Genomic DNA, 25655 nt, shown 5'->3' on the forward strand with positions numbered 1-25655 from the left:
CTCGCCTGTCAGTGCGCCCCAGGGCAGCTGTGGCTACATCGTAGCTCATCACCATCAGTGTGTGAATGATACACTGTAGTGTGAAGCGCTTTGGAGTCCTTACTCTGAGAGGCGCTATACAAGTGCGGGTCATTTATCATTTATCATGTAAGGCCCTATAGACCAGAACCAGGATCTTGAAATGAACCCTGAAGTTGACTGGCAGCCAGTGAAGCTGGAGGAGAAGCGGGGTGATGTGGGTGTGTTTGGAGGACTTGGTCAGAAGCCGAGCACAGGCGTTCTGAACCACCTGTAGACGGTTCAGGGAGGTTCTGCTCAGACACGTGAAAAGAGAGTTACAGTAGTCTAAGCGTGAGGAGATGAAGGTGTGGAGAACTGTCTCAAGTTCAGAGCGGGACAGAATGGGACTCAGCTTAGCAACGTTCCTGAGATGGAAGAAGGAAGAGCCAACAAGAGAACTGACATGAGAATCCAGGGTGAGAGCTGGGTCAAAGGTCACGCCAAGATTCCAGACAGAAGGTTTGGTGTGAGAAGCAAGCTCACCAAGAGTCTCTGACTTTGGGAACCAGCTTGTCTGGGGCACAGATGAGGATCTCAGTCTTATCTTCATTCAGCTGAAGAAAGCTCCCACCATCCAGGAGTCTAAGCAGGTGTGTAACAGCTGCAGTTTAGACATCTCATGGGGCTTAAAGGAGATGTACAGTTGGATGTCATCTGCATAAAGATGGTAGATTCCTTTGAAGGAGCTCAGGATGTGCTGAAGAGGAAGCAGATAGAGGAGGAAGAGCAGAGGCCCCAGCACAGAACCTTGTGGGACACCATGGGTAAGAGAGGTGGTGGAGGACCTAAACTTGGAGACGGCCACAGAAAAGGAGCGTTTTCACTCCCTCAGTATTTGTTTTGAGTAGTGTTTTCACCCTTCAGTATGCAGCCGGTCAGTTCTGACTTCCCAGCACGTGTTTACAGGTGAGCAGTTGGCCCCTCCTCTATCCTGTGAAGAGGAAAGGCTTTGGTCTGAGGTGCTGGGGTGGCGTTCAGCTCGTTTTAGTCCAGTCACGGACCGGATCCGATCCACAGCTGGGTCCTTGACTCACCTGTAGAGCAGCCGGTGTAGAGTCGAGTCACTTCCTGTTTATGTGTTTATTTATGAAAACAAATGAACTCAGAAAATAAGGATCCCGTTTCAGTTACAACAAAACCTCCAGGTGTTGTTGGGTGCATTTGTTGCGTCTACACTATAGGGGGTGGGGGGTCTGTCTCTGTCTCCGTCTCCTCCTTGGACAGCTACTTACAGCTACTATACAGTGCTCAAACAGACAGAAGAAAGAACGAACGGCCGGAGTGCATGCAGATACATAAAATCACTTTCTTTTTCTTATTAAAATACAAAATCCACTATAAGCATCGACGCTTGACCATCAACTAAAAACAAACATGGGGGTTACCATAGCGACGGCTGTCCGTCACTCACTTCCAGAGATCGATAAACTGTTTGAGGTTATTGATCCGTCAGGATAACTTCACCAGTTAAAAAAAAACAAACTAAGTCAGATCTGTTTCCATAACGACTCCACACACAGGAAGGTCATGACCTCTGGTTAAAAAAAGATTCATCAATAAAAACATGTTGAAGTCAGACAGGAAGTGGCTGGCGATTGAACTCTGATGAGGTGGGGTCAGTCTGAGCTCCTCCTGGGGGCGCCGCAATCAGAACACAGGAAGTGATCAGTCGGAGTCCAGCCAATCACTTACTGCTGTTACTTCTTGGTAACCACAGTAACAATGACTGCAACCTGACAGACACAACTCAGGGCCAACTGATCACCAATGACAGGACAGTGATCCTCTCACGAGTGGCCGCGCCTAACTCGCTCCTCCTTGGCTTCTGACAACAGGTGATGTGGGCGTTCTAAGCTGTTGGATGAGTGGTCAGGTGATCTCTCTCCTCAGTCCAGTCACATGACTCTGGTGACACACTCTAATCCAGCTGGACCAACAGAAACCAGAACCCATCACTCGCCACACCTCCCAGGTCCGACCAGCGTTTATCTCCATCCTCGCATCGACAGGAAGCTTTTTACAGAAACAAGAGTTCAGTTTTGGATTTGTCCTCTCAAGAGGGGAGGGGCTCGGACCAGGAAGGGGGCGGGGCCATAGCTGGGACATTTTTATATAGACGAGTTCAGCACGCTACCTGGAAACTCAGAGGAAATGTAGTGTTTACAAAAGCCTGGCTGGTTACCATGACAACAACCCCAGAACAAACAGGAAGTGATGGATTTTGGGTCAGAGGAGGAGCAAAAATGGTCTCAATACAGCATGTTGGTGTTGTAGAGGGATGATCCGTGAGAATAATAACTTGGAACCAGCTGGTAAGAACAGGGTCGACAGAACCGGGTTCTGGATTTTCTGATTTTCATCATCGTTCGCATCTCACAGCGGCACCGAGCTGCATGGGACTGCGGTTGAATTCTGACCCGGACCTCCTGTTGGACATTTCTGAGGTCCAGTCAGCTTCAAGTGGATCTCCACAGGAATCATGATCATCTAAACCTCATCCGGAAGCCTGATGAAGAATCCTGCTCTCAGACGACTCGAGGACCTGGTCCAGTTCAGCTGTCACTGATACTCGATGTGTTAAAACCAACTTATTGAACAGAACTGATAATTGATTAAAAGCTTTGCTCTGGAACGTCCCGACTCCTCCTCTTCATCAGGTGACGTCAGACCTCAACCATTCATCTCCAGAGAATTAGCATCTCCTGACCAGAGAAGCCATGTCTCCTCTCCTGCGGTACTCTACCAATGATCCTGGAATGTGTTAAGAGGTTTGGGGTCACCTCCGATCATTAGTGAGGAGGAGGAGCCTCAGTGGTTCTGTTGCAGAGAGAGGGCTCGGATCAGGCTGATTCTCTCTCCTTCAACTCCACATTTTCCTCCAGGAAAATAAACAAAACAAAAAACACTAGGAGCTAAAGAACAGGTCAGCCTATTTACATACAGTCTCCATGTCTGGGTGTGTGTGTGTGTTTTCAGTCTGTGTCGGAGGAAGAGGATGTTCCTGTCGAAGAGCTGTCATCAGATGAGGAAGAGGAGCTCCCACTCAAACGACTGGCGCCACCTCCCGAGGCCCCGCCCCCTGCTGCTTTCTCTGAAAAAGGCAGAGAAAGGAGGCGTTAATGTGACAAATTCCCGATCACCCCCCTTATGTCACGATGACATCATAGCGGAGCAGCAGGAACCCGTAATGGACTCGATACGCGGGAGGCACCATCGCCTCTCCTCCATTTTCAATGAGACATGCGCGACAACGCGATAATCGCGGGTCTCCCTCCTACTAAGCGAAACGCAAAAAACGTGCAAGTGAAATTTTGCGCTCGTGCACGTGTCGTGCACAGGCGACCCAGAAAGTTGAAATATTTTCAACTTTTCATCGCTGTCGCTCAGACGAGGACCAATCAAAGGAGGTTTCACTCACTGACCAATGAGCGGACAGGATGCTCCGTACACCTCCGAGCAAACATGGAGGACAAGGTGATACTTGCTGTGACGGATTTCCCAGGACTGTATAATATTTCTACCAAAGAATATAGCAGGGTATATACAGCAATCCTTAAGTAAAATTTACTACTTTTTAATACTTTTTTTTACTACCTTCAGAATTTTTTTAAAACCATCACAACACTAAATTAAAAAGGGTTAATCAGCGACCTATTTACACATATTTTAAACTATATAACATACAAAAAGAATAGACTTAGAGACTCACTGATGTTGACAACGTATTGCACATATTTATTTTACTTAGAAAATAAGCCAGGCACTTCTGTTCAGCGGTTCAGACAGTTGACCACGGGGCCTGAAATGATGCAGAACGACCACTGAATATGACGTCATCATTATGTGACCGGATATGCTAAAGTAGGGCTGCTCGATTATGGCGAAAACAATAATCACGATTATTGTGACTGAAATTGAGATCTCGATTATTTAAGATGATTTTTTAATTTATGTAGATTTTTTGTTGTTTTTATTCAGTCATAAAATTGCTCAGGGCACAATCAGGGCAAAAATAAACAAGAAACAAGATGATCACTAAATTAACTCCTGATTCCCAGTATAAAAAAACCAGTATACTTATAGCTCATAGTTTATGACCCAAGGGCTATAGACCTTGGTTTAACTCATGTAAGTCTAACCAGTACAGACCCAAATACCAATATCTTGCAAATACTGACAGCAAGAATTATACAGTGGCATTTATAACAAATACATGCAAATTGATGTTCACTAAATTTTGCATAACATTTATTGAGTCGTGTCAAGGTGCTGTAGGAGAATACACTAGCACCGTGTCCTCAGAGAGATTAGTTATTATTTATCAGCGTGAGGAACTTATTTCTACCTTATTTATAAACTATTTATTTACAAGTCCATCAGTTAATGTAATAATTGTCCCAACCACAGCTGCACCCCCCACCCCCCAACCCGGTCTCAGCAATCAGGGGCAAGCCGCACGCGCACATTTAGCCGTTTTTATCGGCTCAGGAGTCCGCAGGTACGGTGTGTGTGTCCCTTACTCTGGTTAATCCAACAGGGAGCCGGCTCCGAGAGCCGTTTCTTTAGCGACTGACACATCACTACATCATTCCCTTTCCTAATGTCCTGAAGAACGGTCCGGAGCGCAGGCGGAGTGTTTAGCTAACCTGCAGGAAATGTCGACGACAGTTATCCAGAAAGTAGCTAAGGGTTACCAGAGATGTTTCTGAGGTGTTCGCTAGGTACTTTTAAGATTTAAAAAGTCAAGAAGGGGGTCTGAAAAGCTGCTAGAAATAGCGTCAAAGTCGCCAAGTTGGCAACACTGTGGAGGAGCGCTTCATTTGCAACTCAGGGCAGCGCAAGTGGGAGGAGCAAATAATCGGCTTGTTTTATTTTTATAATCGTTCAAAACATTTCATTCGGAATATATTTCTATGTCGATGTTCAGAATATGACATCTGATAGTCTGAAAAAATAATACCTCTGAGACCAAATTTAACACTTTTAATGGCCTTAAATTTGACTATTTTTATTTATCACTTTTTAATACTTTTTAAAACCCTGCGGACACCCTGATATAGATGTTCACAGAAAAGGCTTTTTAAACTCGGAACCGCTTAAATAACCTTAATTCCCTCAAACCTGACACAGCCAATCAAAACAACGGAAGTTTCGAGTTCGCCATGCAGCAGAACACGTCGACGGCTTTGCCGCTGGCCGCCTCCCGTGTGCCAGGTAATAAACGCGACAGCGACGAATTTCGCTGATCGCCGTCGTATGTCGCCTCCCGTGTATCGAGCTCATAACAGGATCGATCCGTTTCCATTAGTTAGTTAAGTTCATTCATAAACCTTATTTCAAGATAAAAAAATGAAAAGTGTCTCAAACAAAAACAAGGTAGACCCTACCCTCAAGGCAACCAGTGACTCCGTCCCTTAGTAAACAAGGTAGACCCCACCCTCAAGGCAACCAGTGACTCCGTCCCTTAGTAAACAAGGTAGACCCCACCCTCAAGGCAACCGGTGACTCCGCCCCTTAGTAAACAAGGTAGACCCCACCCTAAAGGCAACCGGTGACTCTGCCCCTTAGTAAACAAGGTAGACCCCACCCTCAAGGAAACCGGTGACTCCGCCCCTTAGTAAACAAGGTAGACCCCACCCTCTAGGCAACCGGTGACTCTGCCCCTTAGTAAACAAGGTAGACCCCACCCTCTAGGCAACCAGTGACTCCGTCCCTTAGTAAACAAGGTAGACCCCACCCTAAAGGCAACCGGTGACTCTGCCCCTTAGTAAACAAGGTAGACCCCACCCTCAAGGAAACCGGTGACTCTGCCCCTTAGTAAACAAGGTAGACCCCACCCTCAAGGAAACCGGTGACTCTGCCCCTTAGTAAACAAGGTAGACCCCACCCTCTAGGCAACCGGTGACTCCGCCCCTTAGTAAACAAGGTAGACCCCACCCTAAAGGCAACCGGTGACTCCGCCCCTTAGTAAACACGGTAGACCCCACCCTCTAGGCAACCGGTGACTCTGCCCCTTAGTAAACAAGGTAGACCCCACCCTCTAGGCAACCGGTGACTCCGCCCCTTAGTAAACAAGGTAGACCCCACCCTAAAGGCAACCGGTGACTCTGCCCCTTAGTAAACAAGGTAGACCCCACCCTAAAGGCAACCGGTGACTCTGCCCCTTAGTAAACAAGGTAGACCCCACCCTCTAGGCAACCGGTGACTCCGCCCCTTAGTAAACAAGGTAGACCCCACCCTAAAGGCAACCGGTGACTCCGCCCCTTAGTAAACAAGGTAGACCCCACCCTCAAGGAAACCGGTGACTCCGCCCCTTAGTAAACAAGGTAGACCCCACCCTCTAGGCAACCGGTGACTCCGCCCCTTAGTAAACAAGGTAGACCCCACCCTAAAGGCAACCGGTGACTCCGCCCCTTAGTAAACACGGTAGACCCCACCCTCTAGGCAACCGGTGACTCCGCCCCTTAGTAAACAAGGTAGACCCCACCCTAAAGGCAACCGGTGACTCTGCCCCTTAGTAAACAAGGTAGACCCCACCCTCAAGGAAACCGGTGACTCCGCCCCTTAGTAAACAAGGTAGACCCCACCCTCTAGGCAACCGGTGACTCCGCCCCTTAGTAAACACGGTAGACCCCACCCTCTAGGCAACCGGTGACTCTGCCCCTTAGTAAACAAGGTAGACCCCACCCTCTAGGCAACCGGTGACTCCGCCCCTTAGTAAACAAGGTAGACCCCACCCTAAAGGCAACCGGTGACTCTGCCCCTTAGTAAACAAGGTAGACCCCACCCTCAAGGAAACCGGTGACTCTGCCCCTTAGTAAACAAGGTAGACCCCACCCTCAAGGAAACCGGTGACTCTGCCCCTTAGTAAACAAGGTAGACCCCACCCTCTAGGCAACCGGTGACTCCGCCCCTTAGTAAACACGGTAGACCCCACCCTCTAGGCAACCGGTGACTCTGCCCCTTAGTAAACAAGGTAGACCCCACCCTCTAGGCAACCGGTGACTCCGCCCCTTAGTAAACAAGGTAGACCCCACCCTAAAGGCAACCGGTGACTCTGCCCCTTAGTAAACAAGGTAGACCCCACCCTCTAGGCAACCGGTGACTCCGCCCCTTAGTAAACAAGGTAGACCCCACCCTAAAGGCAACCGGTGACTCCGCCCCTTAGTAAACACGGTAGACCCCACCCTCTAGGCAACCAGTGGCTCCGCCCCTTAGTAAACACGGTAGACCCCACCCTCAAGGCAACCAGTGACTCCGCCCCTTAGTAAACAAGGTAGACCCCACGGTAGACCCCACCCTCTAGGCAACCAGTGACTCCGCCCCTTAGTAAACCAGTGACTCCTCCGTCTAGCCAATCAGAGTATGGCATCGTGTTTTTGGCCTGTCTTAGTATGCTTGGAACTAGAATAGAAACGTGCTAGAATAATTTGATTCAATCTATTATAAAACATGTTTAAATTAGATTTTTTTAAATCAACGCAGTTTTTTTTCCGTCACTTCCGGGTCGTCTATTCTCTTTTTGGTGTGACCTTCCACTGTGCTTGTTCTGCAGCTCCAACAGACCATACGGTCAACAGAGCGATGGCGGATCCCAGAAATGGGAATGTTTCAACTCCAGCTGATGAAAAAGAGCGCTAGCATAGCGCTAAGCTAATGTTTACAGGTGATCAACTAACTAGCAGGGCTTTAGCAAACACAGCAACTTAAAACTCACGCATTAGCTTCCTCTGCTTCTTCTGCAGGCAGGACTTGACGTAGCGCTCCAGCTCTCGAAGTGTGGAGGGTTTGAGCGTCTCAAAGTCAATCTCAATCTCATCGGGGTTGGAGTCTCGGAGCGATGGCTCTCTGGACTGGATGATGTGTACAACGCGGCCCAGCTTCTCCCCCGGAAGCCGGTTGATGTCCAGACTCAGCTGACGCTTCTCGTCGTACGACATTGGTAGGGACGACTCTTCGCCGTCGTCTCCGTTGGCTGAACCACTGCCTGACATTTTACTGGCTTTCTTCGGTTGCCTGAAAACAGTTTTTCTGACTGGTTAAAGAAACTCTGACCGTCCAGCTAACGGGCCAGTATGAAGATGAACTCTGCCGGTTAAGGCTCAGGAGGTTCATACCTGGTAGCTGTTACTGTACTGTTGGCTTTCCTGGCTGGCGCCTTCTTCTGATTGGCTGGTTTTGGCTGTTGGGGTGTAGCCTTAGGCTTCTTCTCCTCTTCTATCTTGCTTTTGTTTCCTTTGTCCTTGTCCTTGTCTTTCTTTTTCTCCTTGTCTTTCTTCTCTTTCTTCTTCTTTGGCTTGCTGACGGGTGCCTGCGACAGGACGGCCAGCTGCTCATGCACGGCCTTCAGCTGGAGGAATACACTAATAATCAATACCTGCATGCAGCCACGCCTTCATCGCATCATCAACTTAACAGTTTACACATCAGTCAATCTATAGGATGTTAAAGAAGAAAACTGGGATGTTCTTGACCTGTGATTGGTCGGCAGCACCAACCTGCTCCTGTAGCTCGGCCAGTCGCGTGGCTCGCTCCTCCTCGGAGTCGGAGGATTCATCAGAGGAGGAGTTGTTGCTGCTGTCGGAGGAGGCGGTGCTTTTACTGACCAAGGGAGTGGTAGATGGGTCGGACACCTCTAGACCCTCATCAGGGATTTTAGCAAAACGCATCTCAAACACGTCCTGATCAGAAAAACAGCGTCAGAGCTGACTGGGAGACGGGAGCAGCACCTGAGCAGGTGAGGGCGTGACATACCTGCAGCTTGCGGGCCATGGCGACCACCTCATGGTCTGGAGGGTTGTATTTGTAGCAGTTGGAGAACATTAACCGAACATCGGTGGCGAAGCTCTGTGGGTCGGAGTACTCTCCTTTATCCATCTTTTTCTGTTCAACACAAACACACCAGTGTGAATACACGTGCACACCGTGTGCACATCCAGTCAGGTGTCACCGTACTTTATCAAACTCAAAACTTTACACACAGAGCGCATTATTGTTGTCTGCAGAAATAAGCTCCTCCCCCTTTAAGACCTCATCTACTCAGACTGGTCAGCTGACTGACCGGCGGGCCGTGAACAGTCAGGATCAAACAGGGCAGGTCAGACACGGATCCCTCGAGTCGGGACGCTTTTATGAGTCCAGTTTGGACCCAGCGGTTCTGGAACCTGCAGGTCCGATTGTACAGTTCATGGGACTGAACCTTGACGCCAGATCAGAAACAAGCCTGTTGTGCAGCAGTAATAACCGTCCCTGTGAAACACCACGCAGGCCGGATTTGGACTAAATCAGTTTTAGTTCTAAATCAGACTCTGACCTATTAGATGTGGTGAGTTAGAGAGGTTCTGCAGCTCCAAACCGCGTTTACCTTGTTGTGGATGAATACAGGCAGCCTGCGGCGTCGAATGCAGCATACGATTAGCGATGTATAAATGTTGGTAGCAATGCTATGCCTGAGCTACTGCTAATGCTATCTTTAGCTAATGTTAGCACTCTTGTTGAACGAGAGGAAAACAACAAAGAAGAATGTTGGAGCACTCGTGTAATCTCTTGCTTCCGGCTCTTGGAGGGTGCAGACGCTATTTTCCTCTCCTCCATATCTTATCCTCAAGGCCCTTTGTCTCTCTGTGGGTGCTGGGTGCACGGCTGCTTCTGCATTTTTCTGGAAACTGAAATTCACTAAAATGGACCTCGTCAGTTGGTCTCTCAACGCGATTGATCAAATTTTTTTCAACGATGAGAACGGGAGAAGGGGCTCCCGGATGCCCCTCCAGGACAGACCCAGTTGGACACATCATGGACTCCTGGAAACCGTGGAACTTGATTTACCTCAGCTGTCTGTGGAGGACTCTGAAGACGTGTGGATATTCGTGGTGTTGGTGTCGGGTTTCCTGCTCATTGGCCTTGGAGGCTACCTGGCTTACCGGAAAATTAACGAGCTGTCGAGGAATATCGGCCTGATCCCGGAGCTCAGAGATGGTTTGCACCGCACTGTGAATTCACAGACTCACATAATTGTCGAGATGAATCGTAAGCTTGGGACTTTGACCGAGATTCATTCTTTGGCACAAAAGATGGATGCCATCAAGGAGAGAGTGGACGAATCAGCACGGATTGGGATAGATTAATGTCCATTATTGGGATTTTGAGAGGTTGAGGACCAACAAACTGTAAGACAGAGAGGAAATTATCTCTGTCTGGCCCCAAAACAATTTCTAATCGGAATCTGGCGCCCTTGAGCCTGCAAGGCTACAACGAAAACTCCCGCCTCAGAAGATATGTGGAATGTGCCGTCGCTATGGCAACTCAACTCTGTCTCCTTTCACAGCCTGGGCAGGACTGCGGGAAGGTCGCTGAAACGTTCCAGGGTCACTGCAACCCTCCAACCCTCAGTGCTCCTCCCCCTATCCACACTGAGGTGATGCTTATCGTGGCTGCAGGAACTGAAGTGGGGATAGTCCCAACCACCACCCCACCTAGTGGACACTTATGTTGTCTGAAGTCTGTTGCATTTCTGTCTGAGGTGTTTTTTGCAGAGCAAAGCTGCCCTCCTGCTGGAGGGTAACTCTGAAGTAGGGATGGGTACCTTTGACATTTGAATCGATCCGGTACTAATTCCCGGTACCTACGAGTCGATACCGGTACTTAACGGTACCAATTTTCGATACTTTTGAGTGTTTATTATTTTAATTCTCTTTTATAATTAAATATATATTTTTCTCAATATATAACCATATTTGATAAATATCACGATAAATAACATACAAGTTTGTATTTTAACATCGTCCTTGTAGTTTTATAAGCTGATAGTTAAACTGAAGCAAACATCTTTACTGTGAACTAAATTTACTGTGTATCTTCATTCCTTTTGCCGTCCTTTTTCATTTGATTTTTCCTACTGGGAAGTTAGAATTTCCGAGGAGAAAGCGAACGCACCATTAGCTGATAACAATGGTGGCAATGGAAGCTAACATATCAAGCTAACGTTATCTTTAACAGTTTATTTAGCTGCTGGAGCAGATTAAAACGATGATGCCTCACACTTAGATCGTTGTCACTGGTTTTACCTTCACCCAATCACCCGTCGCATTTAGTAAAGTAAAGCCAAACTTTAGAGCGCGTTCATGTTCTTCTAGTCGGAAATTCGGAGTTCCGAGGAGAAAGCGAACGCACCATTAGCGAAACGGAAGCTAACAAATCAAGCTAACGTTTTCTTAAACATTTTATTTACCTACTGGAGCAGATTAAGATGAGGATGTCTCACTTAGATCGTTGTCTGTCGCTAGTTTCATCACCCAGTTACCCATCACATTTAGTGAAGTGGACCCAAGCTTTAGCGTGCGTTCTTTCTACCATGCTTGCTCTGTTTACAACGGGCTCGCAGGGACCGGCGACATAACGCTCTTGCGCATGCGCAGCTGTCTTGGCAGTACCGAAACGAGGCACCGTTTGAAATGACGTGAATCGGTGTTCGGTCGGTTCTATGGAATTCGGTCGGTACCTTAAAAAGTACCGAATTCGGTACTCATCCCTACTCTGAAGTGCCTTTTTTTCCCTCCACCTGAACCAATCCTCATGTAACCCTCTGATCTCTATTAAGGTAGCGCGACTCAGGTTGCGAATGACCACAGTCACCAATTCTTGTCAAGTGTCTTGCCCATGTATGTCTGATCTCTGAATTGTGTGTACTGAAAATCTAATGTACCTCTGGGATTAATAAAGTATCTTTGATTTGATTGATTTGTAACGTTCCGGGAAGTACTGGGAATATCCAGACTAGAATGAGTGCCATAGTCTGCCTGTTGAGTTTACCAGATACTGAACGCAGAGCCTCAAGCCTAAGGTAGCATCGTAGAGTCATGGTCAGGTAAACAGGTCAAAGGGCATCCAGCTCATTTAAGATTCATGTACTGGCCGCGTGTGTGTGTGTGTGTGTGTGTGTGTGTGTGTGGTGGTGGGGGGGAAAGTCTTCCCATCGTAGGCCTTTATTACGGGGTTGTGTTTGGTCTTTTATCAGGGCTCCTGGGCCGTTGTCAGCCACAACAGCGTTTCAGATGTCCAATCGAGGCTCCTGACGTAAACAAACGTTGTTCTAGGAGCCTTTAAACCTGTTCGACATCCTCCCAACAACACAGAGCTGCCCAGGTTTCAGTGACCCAGAACAGGTGTTGCCCTTACCCGGACAGTGCTCAGGTCCATGGGGTGTTTGATGATGTCATGGTAGTCGTGCAGTTCCAGCGCCTCCGCGTCCACAGGTTTGTAGAACGGCCACGCGTAGGCGGCGTGTTTCTTTGACAGCATCTCCTTCAGGATGGCGTCACAATGTTTCATCTGCTCGCCCACCTTTCCGGCCTTCCTCCCGCCTGCCGCTGCAACCCCGCCCCCAACATCACCGACCACCAACTCTTCCACTGTCTCCCGGCGGGTCTTAGCAGGGCGTGCGGCGGCTTCGCGGCGAGATGATGCCAGTTTGGCCGGTTTGGTGTCTTGAGCAGATGGAGAGTCGGCACGACCGGCAGAGATGGCGGATGTGGTGGGGGTGGTGGTGTCAGCTTTCCTCTTCACACCCTTTTTCTGTTGGGAGACAAACACAAAGGTTTGTACCACACAGGTAGCACAGGAACTCCACGTCACTTATGTTGGGTGATGCGGTTACCTTGACGACAGGCTGGGCAGATGGCATCATGGCTGGTGGTGGCTGTGGAGTAGAAACAGGGGGTGTGGCTTGGACAGGTGTGGGTGTGGTGGAGATGACAGGTGTCTGAGACGGGGAGGGGGAGGGGTACGAGGCGGGAGGGGAGGCTGAAGACTCCGCCTGTTGACTCACTGGGGAAGATACCGGTTTGTTAGTATAACAGTGGTTCTGAATGGTTCTGTTTGGTCCGATGGGTTCGCCTCACCTGTGGTGGCGGCCGGCTGTTTGCTCTTGTTCTTTCCTTTTGGAGCTGGAGGCAACAGAGCCACTTCCTCCTGAGGCATCTGGGCCACTTTCTGCAAGAAGATCTTCTCTAGAGCCTGAGCCATGAGGACGATGTCATCTGTAGGCTACACACACACACACACTTTATTAAAACAGGCAAAGACACTAGCGATCCAGTTTAAACCAGCTTTGTGTAGACTCAACTCTGGCTCATCCCTTGAGTTAGGAGGCTTTATTTTAAGGCAAAAGCACTCATCTGAGGTTGCTCTGGTATGAGGGACGAACAGAAACATCTCAAAGCTAACCGTGTTTAGCACAAAGCTTCCAGATCCATCTGAAACCGCTAGCGAGCTGCGAGGACAACAGGCGTCGGAACCGGCAGTGTAACCGGATCTCTTCTACATTTTGTGGGTTAATTCATTCTGAACGATCGCCGTGGCAACGGATGTTCCGTTTATTCTGACGAGCAACGTTAGAGCATGCCCGCTCCAATTACACAACACATTTGGTGTTTTATCATAACAAGGCTGTTACCGGGGGTCACACTGACCTACACACCACATCACCACATTTTCACACACAGGACCGCCTCCAAGCTGGCTCATCGTCCCTCGCAGCCATGCGTAATTATATCAAAACGCACACAAGTCATTAGATGGATACGACTTGTTTGTTTCTGGACGTGTGAGGCAGATGTTTTCCTGTTTTATTCTGTCATGAGACTTTGTCTGATTTAACAAACGGACACTAGGGGGTGCTAAATATGTTTGTTTTTCAGTGAACAGCACCTTTAAGGAGTCAAATGTTTACTGCAGATAAACATCTGCAGTAAACATTCATCTGTGTTAATAGCTCGTTAACACTAACTCCCTTATATGTTGTCTAGTGTTGCCAACTGTTTTTGACTGAAAGTAGCTGAAGTTCCCCCCAAAAGTCGCTAGATGACGTCACGTGCTAATTTACATATTGATGACATCATCACGCCACATTGGCGTTCATTTCCCCCATAGCATCTAAAAGAGATATATATATACACACACACACATATATATACACACACACACACACACACACACACACACATATATATATATATATATATATATATATATACACACACACACACACACACACACACACACACATATATATATACACATATTTATGTATATATATATATATACATACATGTATGTATATATACATACAAATATATACATATATATATACGTATATATATATATATACACACATATATATACACATATATACGTATATATATATATATATACACACATATATATACACATATATATAAATATATATAGGACTAAAAGGGAGGAAAATAAAAACTGTTATGTGTTAAAATTATTAATTAGTATGATTAAAATGGCCCAAATTGCTCTGATATGTACAATAAATTCTAAAAGTATCAATAAAGTGACATTAAGACATATGGTTCTGGTGATCCAAACAATTCTGATGTAGGATATAACTCAGACCTACTGCTCTCCTCATTCTCACAGACATTTTCCTAAAAAGCAGTTTTTTACACCTCCCAGTTTCTCAACTTCTCTAGTTTTCTCTCCATCGTGATAATAACGGCGCACCGAGCAAAAGGGAGCGGGTGTCTCTTGGTATAACCATCCCTGTGTCACTGAAGGAAATTCAGACGAGCCACAGAGCTGCGTGTGTAAACGGGACGGTAGTTGAAACTCCCGAGGACTTTATTTGCCAAATGCAGGAAAAGCCAAAGTGTCTGACGGCTGCAGAACCAGAGATGGCAGGTTGACGCCCGCGCCGTCTCTAGTAGAAGCGTGAGCCTGCAGCAGCAGCAGCACACGTAAATCGGCGGTCTCCAGCTCTGCAACTGTACCTTTGTCTTCGGCGAATCGGCCCGGCCGAAAACGGTTTATGATTGGTCAGTCCTCGTGCACATGTGCAGATTATCGTTCTCTTTCCTTACTCCCGGAAGAACGGTTCAGAGTGCAAATGGTTTCTTTGTTGCTAATCTGTGGGGATTATCTACAAGAAAGTTCTACAGAAAGTAGCAACGGTTCCTGAGAAATGTCGCTAGGCGCTTTTTGGAAAAAAAGTCGTTGAGGGGGGTCAAAAAGTCGTCAGGAACAGCGACAAAGTCATTGAGTTGGCAACACTGATGTTGTCCGGTTTTAAACGCAGTTAGGCTTCCAAACTTTTGGGACATCTTCTGTGATATGGCTTTAACAAAACTTCCTGGCCAGTTTCAGCCGTTTCTCCCATTTACAAAAAAGGGTCGAGTCTGAACGCTGCGCCGCTCTCACGTCAGCTGATCTGAGCGCTGCTCAACAAAAGGGACGGAAATAGGACAAACCTCCAACCTCATCTTAATGTTGTTGATAAAAACGCAGCAAAGCATCATTTAACAAGCAGTTATTCGTTATTTAAGCAACACTTTATTTCTACGAGCAAAAGAAAAATATTAAAAATGATTAAATGAAGCAGGAAGAATTTTTTTCACTTCAATTCAACCACATTAACTCATTCACTGCCATTGACGACTAAAGTCGTCATTTTAAATCCAACCGTTCGCTGCCAATGCCCCTGCTTTTTTTGTTACAGTGGGCGTCGGACGAGCCCCCGCACCGTGAGAACAAACATCCCAGCTCTAAAGCCGATCTTCATCTGCATACATCACATGTCACGTGATCAGGAAGCAGAACATCCATGTGTTAGGAGATCGTTTTGGGCCGCTGCTGTAAAAGAAAAGTGAGGTGCGAACCGGAAAAGCGTCTGCCGATCACAATTCAACAACAGATTATGAAAGAACGGATAACACTGGAAACGCCCGGATTCTTCCTGATGTAAGAGGCGCGTCTCCGCTTTGTTTTGGCGTCGACATCATCCTAGCGCGCAATGTTCTGTGAGAAACGCTGGCGGCGAATGAGTTCACTATGTATGTTATTTAAAATCTATTTATTCTTGTTATGAGAATTTTTGTGCTGCATTGTTTGGAAAAAGAATCATAAAATTACTTGAAAGGTTTTTATTTTTTCAAAACAAAATTTGCTCATTAAAGGGACTTTACGGAGTTTTGAATTTTTATACTCGTGATCGCCCCCTCAGGCCAAAAGCGTAACGGCAGCTTCAATAGTAGGCTTGTGCACGAGGCGCACAGGCTGTACGTGCACACTCCTCAACGAAAATAACTGTGTGTGTGTCCCGGAGGACAGAGGACAGGAGAACGCGCAGCTAATTAATTAAATAATGTGGTTCTGTATCTTTCTCTTCAGCACAGCCGACAAAGGTTTATGATGGGTCAGTCCTCCTGCATGCTCAGATCATTCCCTTCCCTTGCTTGAAAAATTGTTCCAAAATGAAAGTTGAACCCACATCTTTTTTATCTGTGAATTCAATGCCGTTCGGCGAGTCTCAAATAAAAATTTGGGCATCTTGCTGTAAAAAAATATACCATTAATGTAAAAACGAAACTCTAAATAAACTATGTTCACATCCAGAATCAAACCCAGGACTTCTGCACGAGAGTCCAACGTCTTACTAGGTGAGCTAAAGCACCAGTGACGTCCTTTGTATCTGTAACATTTATATCCTTGATGACAGCTGAAACAACGTTCAAAGAACGGTTCGGAGTGAAAATGGCTATTTTGTTGCTAATTAGCAGGAAATATCTAGAAGAAAGTTCTACAGAAAGTAGCTAAGGGTCCTCAGAAATGTAGCTAGCTTTGTCACTAGGCGTTAGGAACAGCGACAAAGTGGCACTGCCTCTCTCTCTGCTGCTAAAGCTACGGATAGCAAATGCTACGGGCGATGCCTGAGCGTGAACGCGCATGAAGCAGCCTGCTCGACCCGAGCATCTCTCTTTTTCTGTGATTTTACAGAAAAACAGGCAATCACAGTAAAAATGCCAGGGCTCATTCTACAGGACCAGGGCATTGCAGGAGAATGTATGAAGAAGACATTTATTATTTCTATACATGTTTTGGCTGTCACACTTCCACAATGTCCCTTTAAGTGTTGTTTGAATAGCTTTGGACGATATTTATCTGGTATGCGAGATGGTTCAACAGTAATTTTGACTTCAAAAGAAGAAAAGAATATATTCTGATATATGTATATATTACTACACATGATTCAGATTATATCACGATACAGATTTTGGGCCTTATTGCCCGCATAACCTGTGCACGTACCTTGTTGTAGATGTAACAGTTGGTGAACATGGTGTTGAAGTCCTGCATGGCTTCACTGGCGCTCCAGTAATAATTGTTCTCCAAACGCTTTTTGATGGTTCCCATGTCCATGGGGTTCTTGATCACCTTGTGGTAGTCCTATACCAACACACACACACACACACACACACACGGGTGAGGGTGGTTTCAGGACCGGCTCGATGGAACCAGGGCTAACAAAGCAGAGCTGTGACCTACCCACAAACAGAGCTTGATGGCGTCCACCGGCTGGTAGAACGGCCAGGCAAACTGGTGCTTCCACAGGGTTTTCACCACCACGTTCTGCATGTACTGCAGTTGGTTGGTCTTCCTGAAGCACACATACACACACAAACGCAGGATCAGAACACACATGTGCATACACGACCTTCTGGACCAGCTGCTTCCTACCTGCCAGGTTTGTTTGGGTTGGACACCTCAGGAGGGGGCGGGTTGGTGATGGCGGCGGGGCTGGCTGGTGCAGCCTCTGGGGCGTCCGACATGGTGGACGATGAAGACGCAGCAATGCACCGTGGACCGGCAGCGTCTTGCCTGAAGGTGAGAAAATATGACTCCGCAGGGGTGTGTGTGTGTGTGTGTGAGGGGACACCGGTGAGGGTTCAGTCCAGGCACTGATGCTTCAGCTCAATGGATCCCCCGAAGAAACAAACTTCCATCGCACAACCTGCAACAGAAATAAATTAGCTCCCTCCTCTTGATGACGTCACGATTCAGATGTTTAGACCGCAGCCCTGCAATGGGAATGGACCGCTGATCCAACACAAAGCTCGCAGGATCGCTTGGATTTGAGATTTTTGTGGGTTAACGTGGGAGGTGTCACACCATATTAGTGATCAGTGCATGCCCCTGGCGGGAAGCACAGGAGGATGGCCCCCTGCTCCAACCAACTAGGATTGGATGGACGTTTTACTTTGGCGGGAAAATGAAAGGCAAGTGCTTCTTAATCATTCAGGTTGAGGTGACAACAGAAAACGAGACATTTATCATTTTCATCTGGTATCACACGTATTACGTTTCCCTACCAAGGATCATCACATCTGTGGAAACTGGGGATGTCCCGATCTGATCACATGATCAGAAATCGGCCCCGATCACGTGGTTTCAGACTGATCGGGACTCGGGCTTTACTTCCCGATCCAGAGTCGGCTACTGGGTTCAAATTACAGGAGAGCAACTTGGTTCTCCTTAAAGGTTGTCAGGCTCCCCTGATGCCCTTAACTTACACACCCAGAAGGAGCACAAAAATATCCAGTTTCTACCTTTATTATATTATTTATATGGACTCAGCGTAGCGGGGATTAGACCGCTGATTATTCATGAACTCCAGCTGCCTTCTGCACACGGCCACAGCAACATTTTCTAAGTTTCTAAGTGGCGTCACCAAAAAATATATAATTAACACACAGTCATTCATGTCTGTTCATTTTCTCTGGTAAGTTCTGTCTGACGTGTGGACGCGCTCGTCGCTGCAGCGCTCATCACTGGCGCAGCCGGGCAGCGCGGCGCACACTTCGCTTTTTTTGCGGTCAGTAGATCAATTTGATCTGCTGGTTAAAAAGTTACTTGTGAGGTGAAAAAGGAGGAAGCAGGCAGGAGTTTTTCTGGAGGACTGGGAGATGCAGGAAGATGAGAGACAGACAGGACAGGAAGATCAGAGACAGACAGGACAGGAAGATCAGAGACAGACAGGACAGGAAGATCAGAGACAGACAGGACAGGAAGATCAGAGACAGACAGGACAGGAAGATTAGAGACAGACAGGACAGGAAGATCAGAGACAGACAGGACAGGAAGATCAGAGACAGACAGGACAGGAAGATCAGAGGCAGACAGGACAGGAAGATCAGAGGCAGACAGGACAGGAAGATGAGAGACAGACAGGAAGATGAGAGACAGACAGGACAGGAAGATCAGAGACAGACAGGACAGGAAGATCAGAGACAGACAGGACAGGAAGATCAGAGGCAGACAGGACAGGAAGATCAGAGGCAGACAGGACAGGAAGATGAGAGACAGACAGGAAGATCAGAGACAGACAGGACAGGAAGATCAGAGACAGACAGGACAGGAAGATGAGAGACAGACAGGACAGGAAGATTAGAGACAGACAGGACAGGAAGATCAGAGACAGACAGGAAAGGAAGATCACAGACAGACAGGACAGGAAGATTAGAGACAGACAGGACAGGAAGATCAGAGACAGACAGGACAGGAAGATCAGAGACAGACAGGACAGGAAGATCAGAGGCAGACAGGACAGGAAGATCAGAGGCAGACAGGACAGGAAGATGAGAGACAGACAGGAAGATCAGAGACAGACAGGACAGGAAGATCAGAGACAGACAGGACAGGAAGATCAGAGACAGACAGGACAGGAAGATCAGAGGCAGACAGGACAGGAAGATCAGAGGCAGACAGGACAGGAAGATGAGAGACAGACAGGAAGATCAGAGGCAGACAGGACAGGAAGATGAGAGACAGACAGGAAGATTAGAGACAGACAGGACAGGAAGATCAGAGACAGACAGGACAGGAAGATCAGAGACAGACAGGACAGGAAGATCAGAGGCAGACAGGACAGGAAGATCAGAGGCAGACAGGACAGGAAGATGAGAGACAGACAGGAAGATCAGAGACAGACAGGACAGGAAGATCAGAGACAGACAGGACAGGAAGATGAGAGACAGACAGGACAGGAAGATTAGAGACAGACAGGACAGGAAGATCAGAGACAGACAGGAAAGGAAGATCACAGACAGACAGGACAGGAAGATGAGAGACAGACAGGACAGGAAGATTAGAGACAGACAGGACAGGAAGATCAGAGACAGACAGGACAGGAAGATCACAGACAGACAGGACAGGAAGATCACAGACAGACAGGACAGGAAGATGACAGACAGACAGGACAGGAAGATGAGAGACAGACAGGACAGGAAGATCAGAGACAGACAGGACAGGAAGATGAGAGACAGACAGGACAGGAAGATCAGAGACAGACAGGACAGGAAGATGAGAGACAGACAGGACAGGAAGATCAGAGACAGACAGGACAGGAAGATTAGAGACAGACAGGACAGGAAGATCAGAGACAGACAGGACAGGAAGATCAGAGACAGACAGGACAGGAAGATGAGAGACAGACAGGACAGGAAGATCAGAGACAGACAGGACAGGAAGATCAGAGACAGACAGGACAGGAAGATCAGAGACAGACAGGACAGGAAGATCAGAGACAGACAGGACAGGAAGATCAGAGACAGACAGGACAGGAAGATCAGAGACAGACAGGACAGGAAGACAGGAAAATAAAAACCAAGAAAACAAAACAAAGTTCTTCAAAAATAAAATGTAGGTAGATTGATCCCACTACACGTTTGTACCTGTATAAAGCAATAATTTATCAGCATGTAGTATTTATATAGTTGATACATTTCAGATCATCTTCAAAACTCCGTCCCATGCCCAGGGGCGTATCTAAGCATTTTGGGGGCCGAGGCTAAATAGACCCCTGCCAGGTATTTGAAGTTGAAGTGCTATCTGTTTTTATATTTGCAATAAAGTCCAAAAGTGAAGAATTTATGTTATTTATTACTTGATTGTTCAAGCTAGCTCGCAGAAGTGATCTGTTGTTAAAAATTAAAATAAAAAGCTGATTAAATAACTCGGTATCAGCAGATCCTCGAAATCAAATGACTCGGACTCGAGGGCAAAAAAACCTGATCGGGACATCCCAAGGGGAAACGCTCAATAAACCACATTAACGAGCAAAAGGACCTGTGTTCTTTCCTGATCTCATGGACATCTTGAACCAAATCCACAGATCTGCTCCACAAATCCAAGAGCAAACTCACAAAGTATGAGATCAAAAATGAGACAAATTAAAATCTATTCAGGACTTCAAAAACATTTCAACAGTGTCTGAATGAAAGGATCTTTAAGGGGACTTTTTGTGCTGCTATGTTGCTCTCTACTACTTCTGTTAACATTTCAAATGTTAAACCCATCCACCTGTTTACTATCAGAATCTCCTCACCTTATAGCAGCCAATCAGAAGATGGGAAGGCGTGGCTAACAGCTTATTTACATTAAGTGACAGAGACCTGAAAAGGCTGGTTTTGAGATGTACTGCATACAGCAAAAACAAAGCTGCTGAAATCACTTTTGGGCCATTCCCATCTGTACCGGGTCGGCCGGGGCCGGGTAGCGTAGGTTGTTTACATATCTGGGTGGCCTGGTATTTTTCCGGGCCAACCAAGGCTCATTCTCAGCCCTCTTCTCGAGGGGGTCTGCTTCAGGCCAACCAGGGCCAACACACCCACTGCTGACAGCAAATTCACACCTTCCATTAGAGCAAGCCTCTGATTGGTGGGTAGAATCAGCCCACATGGGCTTAAGACAAGGATGTGTGGAATCAACCGGGCCAGGCTGGGGCCGACTGGGGCTACCCGGCCCGGGCCGACCCGGTACAGATGGGAATGGCCCATTTGAGATGCTAGAAACCAGTTATAACTGGTTTAAAACAGGCATGTGTCCCCTTTATAAAAGAGCAGCACAATGTTTCTACTAAGCATGTGGACCCACTGAGGCTGGACCTGGGTAAGAACCAGAGAGGATGATGAAACTCAGCTGATGATAAGAACCCTGAAAGCTCATGGCCCAGTCAGTTAGATAAATATAAACAGGTAAATAAGCATCAGCATAGGAAGACAGCGCTTTGGACTCTGATTAGTTGCTGGAGCCTATGGACCAGTCAAATGCTAGGCTACAGGGCATTAGTATTAAAAATAATAATAAATAATAATGTATGGAAACCAAACTGATGAGATAATACAGAACAGAGCAGACAACAAACTGAAACTGCTGATTCTGGGAAATAATGGATCTACAGAGCCGAGATGCTGGGATACTATAAATGTATGATAGAGATGAGAAGGAGGGTGGTGCTGATTGGACCGGCTGCGGTCATCAGAAACCCAAACCAAACCAGGTTCTGGCAGAAGTTCTGCAAGAGCAGCTGGGTTGTCAATGATGGGAGCATGGGTCAGTCTCAACAGAGATGCTAGCTGAATAAACTCAGACCCGATTCATCCGAACCTCTGACCTTTCTTAGTAGTAAACTGAACTAAAAATCCGAACCCACGGCAGAGGGATAATGTTCCAGTCACCTGGACGCAGAGTCCGCATCAACAAGTGGTTCCAGCTGTTTACATTATCAGATAGTGGATCTACTTCAACAGGACCAGAAGAAAGAATCCAGAACAACGAACGCGGTGGTCGGGCCAAACGGATTGATTCGGAACACCGAATTGGCCTCCTACCTGACAACCAGGTGACATATGCGACCTCACAAACTGGACCTGGCTCATCCTGCTTCGGCAGCTGGCTGCACGCTGCTGCCGTTACACGGCTAGCGAGCTAGCTAACGGCTAATTACCGACGGTCCCGTAAACATCCAGCCATGCAATGGTCCCCCCCGCAGCTCGGGGCGCGGACCGGTATATGTTTTAATCACTAAAGGGTTTGATCCAGTTGTACACGCAGCTGCCGCTCAGCTCCGTTCGCCCCACGGATCGAAACATCCACCTACCGAGCTCTAAAAGATGGCGGGCAACCCAAAGCTACACGGCTAGCTGCTAGCCGGCCGAGCGGCGCTGCTCACCGGAGACCAGTGGGTGATCTGTGGGTGTGATGGTGGTTGTTTGAGAATGCGCGGAGGAAAACAACCTGATGCTTTATCGGTTCAAAACCTTTCTCCGAGCGGATCCTTTGGGTCAGAACTAAAATATTTGCTAATGTTAACGCTCGCTGTTCGACATGTTAGCCTGTTAGCTCAGCTTTGTCTAAAGGCGCCGAGAAGCCAGAAGCCTCCGACATGCCACGGAACCAGCAGTCAGTCCAGGTGCCCCGTAGCTTCCCGCGCGACCACCCGGAGAAACGTATTTACTTTGAGTTGTTCCTCCGGTGGTCCAGCGGCGTCTTCCGACGTTTCTCTGCAGGATTTTTATTTAACAGCTAGGTAGCATAATAGATGAGTTATCAGCTGTCCACAGTGTGCGCAAGCGCAGTGTCGGGCTGCATCATGCGTGTTGTTGTAACAAGATTGGCTAGCCACGGGCAAGAAGCGCTGTGATTGGTTGAAGATAATCAGTACGTGCATTGATTTGTTGTTAGCAGGTGCTAAACGCTGTGATTAGTCGGTAACTTGTTTAAGGCGTTGCGATTGGTTGAGAAGATACCAGATTTGCTTGTCGTTGGCCAAACTACATCTCCCAGTATGCATTGCAGCATCACTGATTACGTGCTGACCCAAACATGCACGAAATGCAACCTTTATCCATATACACTATATATAAAAGTTATGAGATTAAACTCTTAGGAGAAATCCTAGAAGCATAAAACAAATCTATGCAAAACAATTTCAATAATAAACAAAATTCGACATATGAACCAAGACTACATTAAAATGCTGTACCATTCAATAACTAAACATTTAACAGATTGTGTGGAAATTGGTACAGCACTTGTGAAACTACCAAATCTCTAGACATCTTACAAATCCAGTTATCAGAATAATCCATAAAACTAATTATGGGGAACATACCAATAAAAAAAATAATCCAGTGTTCTGAAACTTCTCAAAACGCAATGAGTTTGAAATAATCTGCTTAGAAAAACATGTAACACACACATAATGTGACCCTTTGGATTTCTCCAACATCATTCAGAGATTTACACTACAAAACTTAAATCTCCAGACTGATCATTAATGTTTGGTTGTAATTATTTATGTATGGTTTATAGTTCATTTTTATTTTTTAATCTTGCTTTTATTGTCTTGTGGTTATTCCTAATGACTCTTTTGTAAAGATTTTTATGCTGCACCTATATGATTGCTCTTGTCAGAGAATAATTACTGAATGTGTGTCGTATAGATCTGCACAGTGGCAGAATGTCTCTATAAAAAAATGAAGCATAAGACTATCTAGATAATGTTTACGCAGTCTTAGTGCTACATCCAAAAGTACACTTCCTATCGCTGATCATTTTGTTGTAATTCCTTGAAATTAATATAGTTTTATTTTTAGGTATAATTTTTTTTTAATTTAATTGTTCACATGGATACGACAGACAATATAAGCACAATCAATCAACCAACCAATCAAATGGTAAATGGTCTGTATTTGATATAGCGCCTTCTAGAGTCCTGGAACCCCCCAAGGCGCTTTACAACACAACCTGTCATTCAGCCATTCACACACACATTCACACACTGATGGGGATGAGCTACAAAGTAGCCACAGCTGCCCTGGGGCGCACTGACAGAGGCGAGGCTGCCGAGCACTGGCGCCACCGGTCCCTCCGACCACCACCAGCAGGCAAGGGGGGTTAAGTGTCTTGCTCAAGGACACAACAACGGTGACAGACTGAGCGGGGCTCGTACCTGCAACCTTCCGATTACGAGGCAAGCACTTAACTCCTGTGCCACCGTCGCCCACAATCAATCAAACTTGACTGGAGCCCAAGGCGCTCAACATAAAAAACATAAAACAATCAAATAACAAGCAGATAATGATAAATGACCCACACTTGTATAGCGCCTCTCAGAGTAAGGACTCCAAAGCGCTTTACACTACAGTGTATCATTCATCCATTCACACACTCATTCACATGCTGATGGTGATGACAGGGGCGAGATAACAAGACAATAAATAACGGTTAAAAACGGATAAAACAGAATAAAATGAACTAAAATCCAAATGATAGAAGCGAGTCTTCAGGCCACTTTTAAAATCCTGCAGTGATGATGATTGCTTCACAGCAAGCAGTAAGTCATTCCACAGAGTAGAATGACTCCGTTTTGGGTGTCTGCGTGTGGACAGACAAAACCGGAGTTTTAAGGTCTGCAACGTTTGGTTTTTCCCGCTCACCTAGGTCCAGGGTGTGGGGGTGCAGCTCCAGCAGAGAGGCTGATCCTGTCCTCTCTCCAGCAGCCTCTACCAGTGGAACCCCTTGGCCAGTGTGTGCCAGCCACCCGATGAAGTCACCGAGGTACCACCCAGGACCCAGGCCTGGGTTTGGAGCCTGGTGGACAAGCTGTTGCCCATGGGGCCCAGGCCCAGGGGTGGACTGGGACCAAAATTTGATCCTGGCACTTTTAACGAATCGTTGGACCTCCCCATTGGGAGAGCGGTGGGGGTGGGGGGTGTTGCCGCCCGCAGACTCATCTCTAGGCAGAATGTGAGATCTGATACGGACTGGGACTGTTAAATTACAAGCAGGGCCAGACCGCTGCGACCGGGAGTCCTGGCCTTCCAGATCAGCTCGTTCTCCACGGGCGGAGATCAGCGGGACATTAGCGACATGCTCCTGGACCGGAGTCTTCAACTGGCATAAACATCAATGTGTAAAACATAAAAAATAATAAATTCTTCCCAGTTGTCACAGCT

At 47.0% G+C, this 25655-nt stretch overlaps 1 protein-coding gene across 2 annotated transcripts; it reads right to left on the minus strand.

The window, feature by feature from the left end:
• Positions 1-2816: 2816 nt before the first annotated feature.
• On the minus strand, positions 2817-23279 carry brd3b (bromodomain containing 3b). 2 transcript variants are annotated; one of them, XM_015960403.3, is made up of 12 exons: positions 23153-23279; positions 17596-17869; positions 17404-17515; positions 17167-17304; positions 12957-13101; positions 12713-12882; positions 12235-12630; positions 8815-8943; positions 8559-8741; positions 8178-8410; positions 7778-8076; positions 2817-3151 (listed from the first exon to the last, which is right to left on the minus strand). In XM_015960403.3, the coding sequence occupies exons 2-12, from the start codon at positions 17685-17687 to the stop codon at positions 3033-3035; spliced, it is 2016 nt and encodes a 671-aa protein (XP_015815889.3). In that variant the 5' UTR covers positions 17688-17869; positions 23153-23279; the 3' UTR covers positions 2817-3032. The 2 variants fall into 2 exon arrangements, with proteins under 2 accessions (XP_015815889.3, XP_015815886.3); XM_015960400.3 differs by having other exon boundaries at positions 8535-8741.
• Between the last annotated feature and the right edge of the window lie 2376 nt (positions 23280-25655).

This window comes from Nothobranchius furzeri, chromosome 10 (assembly GCF_043380555.1).
Source record: "Nothobranchius furzeri strain GRZ-AD chromosome 10, NfurGRZ-RIMD1, whole genome shotgun sequence".
Lineage (NCBI taxonomy): Eukaryota > Metazoa > Chordata > Actinopteri > Cyprinodontiformes > Nothobranchiidae > Nothobranchius > Nothobranchius furzeri.

Coding starts and splice junctions, on each gene's coding strand:
- brd3b (XM_015960400.3), bottom strand. CDS start 17,687: ATGTCGGACGCCCCAGAGGCTGCACCAGCCAGCCCCGCCGCCATCACC. Junction 17,305..17,403: donor CCATCAAGCTCTGTTTGTGG/GTAGGTCACAGC, acceptor GTGTTGGTATAG/GACTACCACAAGGTGATCAA. Junction 12,883..12,956: donor ACAGCCGGCCGCCACCACAG/GTGAGGCGAACC, acceptor TATCTTCCCCAG/TGAGTCAACAGGCGGAGTCT.